Genomic DNA, 12,721 nt, shown 5'->3' on the forward strand with positions numbered 1-12,721 from the left:
AACAATACCTCAACTCCTTAAACCAATGGTTGGTCTAGAAGGAGTGTGACACAACGCATCACATAACAGCAGGTTTACAACGTATTTGATTACAATGCAGCCGGCCGCATACTACTGTACAAAGCAACATGGTAGAATGCTGACGATGACTGACTCACGGATACCACATAGCAAATTGTAGCTTTCATTCAACATCTTAAATTTTCATTTTCTAAACAAAATTTAAATGCAAAATGAAATGTGGCCCAAGGTTTACAAAAATATAATTTTGGGGTATTTTTTTACATTTAAGATAATAAATATTATAAAAATAAAATGGTAAAATATTTTTTTTACAGATAATTGGAATACTGTACTGTACTTCATATACCAAGAACAAAATGGTAAATTGTACTAAAATCTACAAAAAAAATGGTAAAGTGAGTGCTTCTGTTGACAATGGTAATTTCAAGGTTTATTCACACTGTAGGCTGAAATGAAAATTAACCACTAAACTACCTAATGTACAAGCAGGAATTATTTCTTTTCATGACTTAATGATTATTAGTTGAATATAAAATGGTTGGTTGAAACCCACTCATGTGATACAGCAGATAAAAAGCAGATATTTTAGTTTATTATGAACTTTTAAAGGTCATCCGCTTTACAAAGTTGAAGAAAGTACCTGAAAATATCAGGGTTTAATATACAGTAGCTTTTCTTTTCTTTATTTCAAGCCAACAGTGTAAAACACCAATAACAGGTTGAAAATAAATAACTAAACTATAAAATATAAGCCAATATAAATAAATACATAAATATAAATAAGATTATTTAAATAATTTCATTAATAATACATTTAAATTGAGAGAAATTACAGTTAAAGATATCTAAAGAATTATTTTTTAAAAGACATGAATTGTACAATTGTGTTCACAGAAGAGGTTTTAAAGCAATCTGGTGATCAACATTACACTACAGTAGTACTGTACTACAGTATAGGTATGTGACAATAGATGGGTATATAAAATAAATCATGAAACCATTGGAGACTACTTTGAATAACATTAATTAAAACTATGAATATGGTAATGAGATCAGATGATGTAATTATCTATTAATTACTAACGACATCTTTAAACAAAGATGGCACTAATACACCATCAAGCACTAAATGATAGTACAGTAGTAATGAAACGCTCAATTTTTAAAACAGAAATCGACAATAATTTAGCTTAAAAAAATCATCTTTAGAACAAATAATCAATAGTTTTCTTTCATAAAAGTAATGTGAAATATCCTTCCTGATAAAATACAAGTGTAATTTAAGGACAAAATACCCAAGTACCTCAACTGTAAATACATTGTTTACCTTGATGGGGTTCTGTCTGGAAAAGATATTGTGGTTTACTGCACCTCAAAGAAAAAACACCTACGGAAGTCAAGCTACCATGGAGGTATACAAAGGGCACAAAGGGACACCTTTTATCAATATTATGGGATTTTTTGACAAATTATGTGACATTTTACAATTTTGAGAGTCTATTCCTATTGAACCTGTTGAAAATTCATTAGACCATAATCAAAGACTGTAAAGAACTTTGTAGCAAGAAAACAAAAAGGAAAAGTTTATTGTTATTTTATACTGTCTATTCTTGTGAGGTGCACTTTTACAAAATTGGAACGAATGAGAAAAGTACAAATTTAACAGTTATTTAAAACCAGACTCCTTCCAATGTGATCTGTGGCTTGACTATTTTAAAATTTACAGCCATTATACAGTATTTCAAAGGTAAAGTAAAACTTTGGGAGATTGATTGATTTTGTATTCTTTTTCAAAATGGTTGCCAAATTAAAAGGTAAAAAATACATTGTATTTAAAATTGTAATAACTTGTGTATTATATAATTTAACAATGGGTACTAATTCATACGAATATAATTAGTACAGATAAAAACATGAGGTGACAGGTTCAATTGGAAGCAATGACAGCAGCAACGTGTGGACTGTGAAGTGAATGGATCACTAGAATTTCATCATCTTCTCTCACCTACAGTAATGCTGCATCATCTTTGTTATTAAATGCGATATCCTCTGGGATTAAGAACGTGAATTAAAATGCAATGTACAAATGAATCAGACACGCGAATAATAATAATAATTAAAATAATATAACGGTAATAATAATAGTCTGCTGCTGGTCCTTCTTTTCTTTATCTTGTCCAATTTTATTTTAGACAGAATACTAAATGGATGAATTAAATATTTATTTATAATAGGCCTATTTATTAATTTTTACATTATTATTAAAATACAGTAATTTGTAAATGTTTTAAAAACTGGGTACACTTAACATTTGATGCTGGTGCTCACAAGACTCAATCATTAGTGGGGCTATTCATTATTATTGTCAACAAATATTAGGCATCTTTCACATGCTACCTACAGAGGGGAGCCATGCCTACACCACCTACTACTACATAGGCATATCTAGCCCTAGTACTACCTAGGGTAGGCCCTCCTTCCTGTGTAGTACTAGTAGCTAGCTAGGCCTAGGCTAGTTTATAATGAAAAACCTGTACTCTATTTAGACTAAAAGTACTGACAAGCACCCCTATTTTTGGTAGACCTTACCTTCACAATTCTCTTTTTAATTCCAACAAATAAATATTATTTTCCAAGTTTCATGTTATTATTCCTCATCTCTGATTCAAAACACCCACTTTTGATGACTGACCGTGCGTAAAATGTGTCCACTTTTTGGTTTTCTAAATTTCTTCTGCTGTTTTTTAATTATCTCTCTCGACTATAGAGGGGGTACTTATTACATTTTGAAATTACCCCCTCAGCAGTTTTTAAAAATGCCATATAAAAATCTTAGACTGTAGAGGGGGTATTTTCTACAAAGTGAAAATACCCCCTCTATTTTATAACTTTTTTATTTATTTTCTTTATCGGGTTAATCGAGTTTATCTTACGTAACAAGCAAATAATTCGGATAATTCATTTTGTAGGTGGGTATTTTTTTATTTATTAAAAAAAGAATATAAAAATCTCATATAAACAAGCATATTGCACATGATTACCAAAGAAAAGAAACAAAAGCACAGGGAAAAAACAGGAGGGTGGAACACTTCCCCAAAGAATGAAAATTGTAGCATGTGATTGGTCAAATTATTTACGTTAGTTGTCTGTACGTTTTTGTATTTATTATTATATCATTTGACATTGGCCTGCTGTCTGTTGGTTTGTCATCATCTTCTACGGTATCAATTTGATGAAAATGTTTTATTTTATCTGTTGTTTACTTCTCTTCACGTCGCGAATGAGTATTATTAAAGGAGAAGAAAATGGTAAAAGATATTATTTTGCTGCTTAAATGTTGATAGAAAGACTGCTAGTTTAAAAAAAAAAATGATATTTCGTTTCCTCTAATATTTCTATTTAGATAACTCTTTTTTTACAGAATGTTCATATTTCCAGTACAAATCATCCGTGTACAAAGTAAATCGTTTCACCGATTTGTCGCCAACAGAGACATGGCAGGATTTCAAAGACAACTGCAAGGCATCTGGTGGTTATCTCATGTGCATCACCACTTCTGATGAGTTGCAGTTTGTTGTGGATCGTCTTAATAAATCGAGTTGTAGCGGCTATAGATTCGGAATTGGGCTATCACGTCAAGCTGGTTTGAGAAGTGACGTTGATGTAAACTGGAAATGTGAGGGAGATGGTACTACACTGGACACCCAGATGACACCATGGGCAAATGAAAATCCTTCGAGACCTGACGATAATGATGCTGGGATACGAATCATGTCGGACACGGGATACCTGAGAGACATAAAAGTCATAGGTCCATTTTCTGATAGGAACGATGGATACGTCTGTGAATATGGTATGTTGATTTTTATTTCTGTTTTTAAAGTTTCAGAATTTGTGCAGATAATAAAGTTCGATAAAGTTTCATTAGCCTCAAGCTGGCTTATATCCAACATTTCTTGTTGTAGTGGAGATAACTTATCATATCTAGAGGGATAACAAGACGATTCCTTACGATTCTATCTTTTCATTTATATTAATCTATATCTTTTGTTTTTCAAGATTTGGTAGGCCTATTTGTGACATCGTTGCCTGGTGATGTTACTGCTGGGGCGAAGATGTCTCCTATACGGTGTGCCCTGCAGTGCTTCAGGAAAAATGACTGTCAGAGATTTCACGTGGATACTGCTGCAGGATGTCAGCTCAGAACAAATGAAGTAAACGACTATAAGAAGATTAGCTATCGCATGTAAGCAGAACATCACTGAGTACCGGCTTTGATAATAACCGTTTCTGAGCACTGTCATCGTGCATAGGTCTGGTACGTTGTAGTGGCGTTTAATTTGCTTAATAATGTAGGCCCTTCTGGAGCAGTGCCTTCGTGCAGACTAGGTATACTATGTTGTCGTTATCTGGGTGTTTGTTCGTTTTTTAAACTTACCGCATTTCTTAAAATGTCATTATTGCCATTTATTTTTCTAATTAGAATGTTGTATAATGGCTTTTACCTCAAGCGCAATTAAAAAAATTATGATTGACTAACTTATCAGTGTACTTAGTGAATTTCAGAAGTGTGTCGGTTACTAGCTATAATGCTCTCCTATCCTTCACAGCAATTTTTATCGTACCTACAATGCTATTTCTTGATGAAAACAATACGTTTTGAATATATAAGTAATTTAATGCATTCTATACACTACATTTTCTGACAAGGAATACATTAATACTGTTTTATAATTATTGTATGTAGAATGAAAATCGATTATTGATATTGATTGACATCTCCATACGTTAATACCTGGAATGTTAAGTTCATCTCAGGTCAAGTGGTTTCTCTTTCATTGACCTCCTGTTATTTTTGAAAATTTCTTTTTAAAAGTTAAAGCTTAAAACTTTTTTTTTAGTAGTATACTCATATCAAGGCTGCTCATATTTGGTCAGAAATAACTGAATGTCGTAAGATGTGGCCTGTTCAACTTTTACTCAATATAAGTCTAACTGTTAATGAATATGCACCGCAACGTTTTCTTATAATGTATTCTATTTTTTTTAAAATAAATATTTAAATTACTGTTTTGACATCCAGAAATTTGCTGCATTGAAAATTAAAGTGTATTCACATTGTTTGGCCTATTTAGTTAGGCCTACAACTATTGTTACCATATCATTTTTCATTATTTTTTATATTAATAAAAGTTGATTGAAGTGACATGCACTTTGAATTAGTTGTTTTTGTTATCTGAAAAATGAACAGGTGTCCATTCGTTTTAACATCAAAGGTCGTTAAATAAATGCATTATCAGCGTACCATACGAGCGGAAGGTTTGTCTCCCCCAAAGGTCGTTAAATAAATACATTACGAGAAAGAATATAGGCGGAAGATTTGTCTCCCCCAACGGTCATAATCGCGTACAAGTGGTACGTCATCGAGGAAAATACCACATCTATTTTATAAATTTTAACATTTTTTAATTTTTAAAAGCTTAATTTACGTAACGAGCAGATAATTCGGACCACAAACACACATGGGAAAAACATTTCAGATGAACTCTTTAACCGTAAGCGCAATTTTTAAAGTTTAAATGATCAAATTATGATTGCTTATCAGTTTACTGGGTGATGGATACACATCCTACATATACTTTCTTAGTGTGAGTGTGTATGGGGAAAAATGTCAGAAATGTGTCGGTTACTAGCTATAGTGCTCTCCGATCCTATCCTTAACAGCAAATTTTACCTACGTACCTACAATACTATTTTTTTTTTCGGTCGGTTGGTCGGTTGGTCGGTCGGTAAACACTAACTTGAGCACGCTACTACAGCCATGTATATGGCCTTGTTTTTAAAGAAAACAGTTTTTAATATCTAAGTTATTTATTGTATTCTATCACATTTTCTGACAATGAATACATTAATACTTCTTTATAATATTGTATGTAGAATGAAAATCGATTATTGATAATATATTTCCTTACGTTTGTACCTGGAATTTCTACAGTGTCTTTAGAAATAAATATTTTAATTATTTTTGACAAATCCAGAAAAAATGTAAATTAACATTTCTTGGCCTATTCTGTTACTATCAAAGGCACGACCAATAACACTATTTTTACCATATCATTGTTCATTATTTTTTATATTAATACAAGTTGATTGAAGTGACTTGTAAATTGTGATTGGTCAAATTATTTGCGTTAATTGTGTGTACGTTCTTACATTTATTATAATATTTGGAATGAAGCAAAGGAGCTATAAAAATAGTTTTCGACATCATTCGACATTGGGCTGTTGTCTGTTGGTTTGTCATCAACTTCTACGATATCAATTTGATGAAAATGTTTTATTTTATCTATTTACTTTTCTTCACGTCGCGAATGAGTATTATTAAAGGAGAAGAGAATGGTAAAATATATTATTATTTTGCTGCTTAAATGTTGATAGAAAGACTGTTAGTTTCTAGACAAAATGATATTTTGTTTTCTCATTCTCTCATCGAAATTATTATTTCGTTTCCTCTAACATTTCTTATGGATTCATTTGTTTTTACCGAATGTTCATATTTCCAGTACAAATCATCCGTGTACAAAGTAAATCGTTTCACCGACACGTCATCAACAGAGACATGGCATGATCTCAAAGACATCTGCAAGGCCTCTGGTGGTTATCTCATGTGCATCACCACTTCTGATGAGTTGCAGTTTGTTGTGGATCGTCTTAATAAATCGAGTTGTAGCGGCTATAGATTCGGAATTGGGCTATCACGTCAAGCTGGTTTGAGAAGTGACGTTGATGTAAACTGGAAATGTGAGGGAGATGGTACTACACTGGACACCCAGATGACACCATGGGCAAATGAAAATCCTTCGAGACCTGACGATAATGATGCTGGGATACGAATCATGTCGGACACGGGATACCTGAGAGACATAAAAGTCATAGGTCCATTTTCTGATAGGAACGATGGATACGTCTGTGAATATGGTATGTTGATTTTTATTTCTGTTTTTAAAGTTTCAGAATTTGTGCAGATAATAAAGTTCGATAAAGTTTAATTAGCCTCAAGCTGGCTTATATCCAACATTTCTTGTTGTAGTGGAGATAACTTATCATATCTAGAGGGATAACAAGACGATTCCTTACGATTCTATCTTTTCATTTATATTAATCTATATCTTTTGTTTTTCAAGATTTGGTAGGCCTATTTGTGACATCGTTGCCTGGTGATGTTACTGCTGGGGTGAAGATGTCTCCTATACGGTGTGCCCTGCACTGCTTCAGGAAGAATGACTGTCAGAGATTTCACGTGGATACTGCAGCAGGATGTCAGCTCAGAACAAATGAAATAAACGACTATAAGAAGATTAGCTATAGCATGTAAGCAGAACATCACTGAGTACCGGCTTTGATAATAACCGTTTCTGAGCACTGCCATCGTGCATAGGTCTGGTACGTTGTAGTGGCGTTTAATTTGCTTAATAATGTAGGCCCTTCTGGAGCAGTGCCATCGTGCAGACTAGGTATACTACGTTGTTGTTATCTGTGTGTTTGTTCGTTTTTTAAACTTACCGCATTTCTTAAAATGTCATTATTGTCATTTATTTTTCTAATTAGAATGTTGTATAATGGCTTTTACCTCAAGCGCAATTTTTAATTTTAAATTATCAAATTATGATTGACTTATCAGTGTACTTGGTGAATTTCAGAAATGTGTTGGTTACTAGCTGTAGTGCTCTCCTATCCTTTACAGCAATTTTTATCGTACCTACAATGCTATCTCTTGATGAAAACAATACGTTTTGAATATCTAAGTAATTTAATGTATTCTATACACTACATTTTCTGACAAGGAATACATTAATATTGTTTTATAATATTGTATGTATAATGAAAATCGATTATTGATAATATCTCCATACGTTAATACCTGGAATATCAAGTTCATCTCAGGCTAAGTGGTTTCTATTTTATTGATTGGCCACAGCCTTCTGCTATTTTTGAAAAGTTCTTTTTAAAAGTTAAAGCTTAAAACTGTTTTAGTATACTCGTATCAAGGCTGCTCATATATGGTCAGAAATAACTGAATATCGTAAGATATGGCCTGTTCACCTTCTACTCAACTTCAGTCTAGCTGTTAATGAATATGCACCGCAACGTTTCCTTACAATGTATTTTACTTCTTTAAAAATAAATATTTAAATTACTGTTTTGACAAAACTTTACATCCAGAAATTTGCTGAATTAAAAATTAAAATGTATTAACATTGTTTGGCCTATTTAGTTACAACTATTGCTACCATATCATTGTTCATTATTTTTTATATTAATAAAAGTTGATTGAAGTGACATGCACTTTGAATTAATTGTTTTTTCATTATCTAAAAAATGAACAGGTGTCCTTTCGTTTTAACATCAAAGGTCGTTAAATAAATGCATTATCAGCGTACCATACGAGCGGAAGGTTTGTCTCCCCCAAAGGTCGTTAAATAAATGCATTACGAGGAAGAATATAGGCGGAAGATTTGTCTCCCCCAACGGTCATAATCGCGTACAGGTGGTACGTCATCGAGGTATTACACAAAGTGAAAATACTATTTTATAAATGTTAACATTTTTAATTTTTAAAAGTTTAATTTACGTAACAAGCAGATATTTCGGATGATTCATTTTGTAGGTGGGTAATCTTTTTTATTTAAAAAAACAATATAAAAATCTCATATAACGAACACATCTAGTCTCGTGGCCTCACGATCAAATTGCATATGATTAACAACGAGAAAAGACAAACCACAAAACACATTGGAAAAACAGGAGGGTGGAACACTTCCACAAAGAATGAAAATTGTAGCTTGTGATTGGTCAAATTATTTGCGTTAGTTGTGTGTATGTTCTTGCATTTATTATTATATTCATTGACATTGGGCTGCTGTCTGTTGGTTTGTCATCATCTTCTACGGTATAAATTTGATAAAAATGTTTTGTTTTATCTGTTTACTTTTCTTCACGTCGCAAATGAGTATTATTAAAGGAGAAGAGAATGGTAAAATATATTATTTTGCTGCTTAAATGTTGATAGAAATACTGTTGGTTTCTTGGAGAAAATAATATTTCTTCTGGATTCATTTAGATAACTTTTTTTACAGAATGTTCATATTTCCAGTACAAATCGTCAATGTACAAAGTAAATCGTTTCACCGACTCATCAACAGAGACATGGCATGATCTTAAAGACATCTGCAAGGCATCTGGTGGTTATCTCATGTGCATCACCACTTCTGATGAGTTGCAATTTGTTGTGGATCGTCTTAATAAATCGAGTTGTAGCGGCTATAGATTCGGAATTGGACTATCACGTCAAGCTGGTTTGAGAAGAGACGTTGATGTGAACTGGACATGTGAGGGAGATGGTACTACACTGGACACCCAGATGACACCATGGGCAAAAAATAATCCTTCGAAATCTGACGATATTGATGCTGGGACCCGAATCATGTCGGACACGGCAACCTTGAGGGATGCAAAGCCCCGGACTCCACAATTTGCTACATGGAACGATGGATACATCTGTGAATATGGTATGTTTATTTTTTCTCTCTATCTTTAAGTTTCAGAATTTGTGCAGATAAAGTTGAATTAGCCTCAAGCAGGCTTATATCCAACATTTCTTGTTGTAGTGGAGATAACGTATCACATCTAGATGGATAACAAGACGATTCCTCGTGATTATTTCTTTTCATTTATATTAATCTATTATTTTTTAAGTAATTTATATCAGCTGCTGCTTTTACGAGAGCTTTTCCAACTTTCGTAAGTCCTTGATTGACACCGAAGTGTTTAAGGTGATATCGTGAATAATATTGCCGAACTTCCGAGAGCATAACAAAATTAAAATAAACTTCAGTTTGATAAAAAAAAAATACATTTGTGCATACATGTTTCGTTGTTACGCCGAACAAGATCATCTATTAATATTCATCTTTTTTTTCAAGATTTGGTAGGCCTATTTGTGACATCGTTGCCTGGTGATGTTACTGCTGGGGCGAAGATGTCTCCTATACGGTGTGCCCTGCACTGCTTCAGGAAGAATGATTGTCAGAGATTTCACGTGGATACTGCTGCAGGATGTCAGCTCAGAACAAATCAAATAAACGACTATAAGAAGATTAGCTATCGCTTGTAAGCAGAAAATCCGTACCGGTTTTGATAATAAAGGCCCGTTTCCAGAGCACTGTCATCGTGCTTAGGTCTGGTACGTTGTAGTGGCGTTTACTTTGCTTAATAATGTAGGCTCTTCTGGAGCAGTGCCTTCGTGCAGACTAGATATACTACGTTGTCGTTATCTGTGTATTTGTTCGTTTTTTAAACTTACCGCATTTCTTAAAATGTCATTATTGCCATTTATTTTTCTAATTACAATGTTGTATAATGGCTTTTACCTCAAGCGCAATTAAAAAAATTATGATTGACTAACTTATCAGTGTACTTAGTAAATTTCAGAAGTGTGTCGGTTACTAGCTATAATGCTCTCCTATCCTTTACAGCAATTTTTATCGTACCTACAATGCTATTTCTTGATGAAAACAATACGTTTTGAATATATAAGTAATTTAATGTATTCTATACACTACATTTTCTGACAAGGAATACATTAATACTGTTTTATAATTATTGTATGTAGAATGAAAATCGATTATTGATATTGATTGACATCTCCATACGTTAATACCTGGAATGTTAAGTTCATCTCAGGTCAAGTGGTTTATCTTTCATTGACCTCCTGCTATTTTTGAAAAGTTCTTTTTAAAAGTTAAAGCTTAAAACTTTTTTAGTAGTATACTCATATCAAGGCTGCTTATATATGGTCAGAAATAACTGAATGTCGTAAGATGTGGCCTTTTCAACTTTTACTCAACTTAAGTCTAACTGTTAATGAATATGCACCGCAACGTTTTCTTATAATGTATTCTATTTTTTTTTTAAATAAATATTTAAATTACTGTTTTGACATCCAGAAATTTGCTGCATTGAAAATTAAAGTGTACTAACATTGTTTGGCCTATTTAGTTACAACTATTGTTACCGTATCATTTTTCATTATTTTTTATATTAATAAAAGTTGATTGAAGTGACATGCACTTTGAATTAGTTGTTTTTGTTATCTGAAAAATGAACAGGTGTACATTCGTTTTAACATCAAAGGTCGTTAAATAAATGCATTATCAGCGTACCATACGAGCGGAAGGTTTGTCTCCCTCAACGGTAATAATCGCGTACAGGTGGTACGTCATCGAGGTATTACATTGATCTACAAAGTGAAAATACTCCCTCTATTTTATAAATTTTCACATTTTTTATTTTAAAAAGATTAATTTACGTAACAATTCGGATGAATCATTTTGTAGGTGGGTAATCTTTTTTATTTAAAAAAAACAATATAAAAATCTCATATAACGAACATATCTAGTCTCGTGGCCTCACGGTCAAATTGCATATGATTAAAAACGAGAAAAGACAAACCACAAAAACACATTGGAAAAACAGGAGGGTGGAACACTGCCGCAAAGAATGAAAATTGTAGCTTGTGATTGGTCAAATTATTTGCGTTAGTTGTGTGTATGTTCTTGCATTTATTATTATATTCATTGACATTGGGCTGTCTGTTGGTTTGTCATTATCTTCTACGGTATCAATTTTATAAAAATGTTTTTGTTTTATCTGTTTACTTTTCTTCACGTCGCAAATGAGTATTATTAAAGGAGAAGAGTATGGTAAAATATATTATTTTGCTGCTTAATTAAATGTTGATATTTCGTTTCCTCTAACATTTCCTCTGGATTCATTTAGATAACTTTTTTTTACAGAATGTTCATATTTCCAGTACAACTCATCCGTGTACAAAGTAAATCGTTTCACCGATTCGTCATCAACAGAGACATGGCAGGATCTCAAGGCATCTGGTAGTTATCTCATGTGCATCACCACGTCTGATGAGTGGCAGTTTGTTCTGGATCGTCTTAATAAATGGAGTTGTAGCGGCCATAGGTTCGGAATTGGACTATCACGTCAAGCTAGTTTGAGAAGTGACGTTGATGTTAACTGGAAATGTGAGGGAGATGGTACTAAACTGGACACCCAGATGACACCATGGGCAAACGGTAATCCTTTGAGAGCTGATGATGCTGATGCTGGGATGCGAATCATGTCGGACTTGGTATCTCTGAAGGATATAAAAGCCCTGAAGCCATTTGCTGAATTCAACGATGGATACATCTGTGAATATGGTATGTTGATTTTTTCTCTCTTTCGTTTCAGAATTTGTGCAGATAATAAAGTTCAATAAAGTTGAATTAGCCTCAAGCAGGCTTATATTCAACATTTCTTGTTGTAGTGGAGATAACTTATCACATCTTGATGGATAACAAAGACGATTCTATCTTTTCATTTATATTAATCTATACATTTTCATATTCTTTTTTCCAAGATTTGGTATTTTTGACATCGTTGCCTGGTGATGTTACTGCTGGGGCGAAGATGTCTCCTATACGATGTGCCCTGCAGTGCTTCAGGAAGAATGCTTGTCAGAGATTTCACGTGGATACTGCTGCAGGATGTCAGCTCAGAACAAATGAAGTAAATGACTATAAGAAGATTAGCTATCGCATGTAAGCAGAACATCACTGAGTACCGGTTTAAAATGTAGGTC

At 33.1% G+C, this 12,721-nt stretch overlaps 3 protein-coding genes and 1 long non-coding RNA gene across 6 annotated transcripts in view; 3 read left to right on the top strand and 1 right to left on the bottom strand.

The window, feature by feature from the left end:
* Window positions 1-2,809, bottom strand: part of LOC144855957 (uncharacterized) — a 50,350-nt gene extending 47,541 nt beyond the window's left edge. For both annotated transcript variants that reach the window (XR_013614888.1, XM_078713923.1), the window contains exon 1: window positions 2,614-2,809. The gene's annotated coding sequence lies outside the window, so the exon portion shown is untranslated. The remainder of the gene's footprint in view (window positions 1-2,613) is intronic.
* Window positions 1-12,721, top strand: part of LOC144856010 (uncharacterized) — a 207,956-nt gene that overhangs the window by 30,427 nt on the left and 164,808 nt on the right. The window lies entirely within an intron of this gene.
* LOC144855996 (uncharacterized) lies at window positions 3,178-4,398 on the top strand. The gene is made up of 3 exons (XM_078713972.1): window positions 3,178-3,332; window positions 3,446-3,877; window positions 4,084-4,398. Exons 1-3 carry the CDS (start codon window positions 3,257-3,259, stop codon window positions 4,272-4,274), a joined length of 699 nt encoding a protein of 232 aa, XP_078570098.1. The 5' UTR covers window positions 3,178-3,256; the 3' UTR covers window positions 4,275-4,398.
* LOC144856000 (uncharacterized) overlaps window positions 6,496-12,721 on the top strand; it is a 91,798-nt gene continuing 85,572 nt past the window's right edge. The window contains exons 1-2 of one of the 2 annotated variants that reach the window (XR_013614891.1): window positions 6,496-7,002; window positions 7,209-7,744. Coding sequence is in view for 1 of the 2 variants with exons in the window: in XM_078713976.1 (XP_078570102.1) it covers window positions 6,549-7,002; window positions 7,209-7,399 (645 nt within the window). In the remaining variant the exon portion in view is untranslated. Of the gene's footprint in view, window positions 7,003-7,208; window positions 7,765-12,721 lie in introns of those variants that run through there. The other variant, XM_078713976.1, reaches the window with a different exon arrangement.

Source organism: Antedon bifida, chromosome 11, assembly GCF_963402885.1.
Source record: "Antedon bifida chromosome 11, ecAntBifi1.1, whole genome shotgun sequence".
Classification (NCBI taxonomy): Eukaryota; Metazoa; Echinodermata; class Crinoidea; order Comatulida; family Antedonidae; genus Antedon; species Antedon bifida.

What these genes read in the sequence shown, in the direction of transcription:
- LOC144855996 (XM_078713972.1), top strand. Translation starts at nt 3,257, where the DNA reads ATGAAAATGTTTTATTTTATCTGTTGTTTACTTCTCTTCACGTCGCGA. An exon ending in TATTAAAGGAGAAGAAAATG is followed by an intron (nt 3,333 to 3,445) that starts GTAAAAGATATT and finishes CTTTTTTTACAG; the next exon opens with AATGTTCATATTTCCAGTAC. An exon ending in TGGATACGTCTGTGAATATG is followed by an intron (nt 3,878 to 4,083) that starts GTATGTTGATTT and finishes TTGTTTTTCAAG; the next exon opens with ATTTGGTAGGCCTATTTGTG.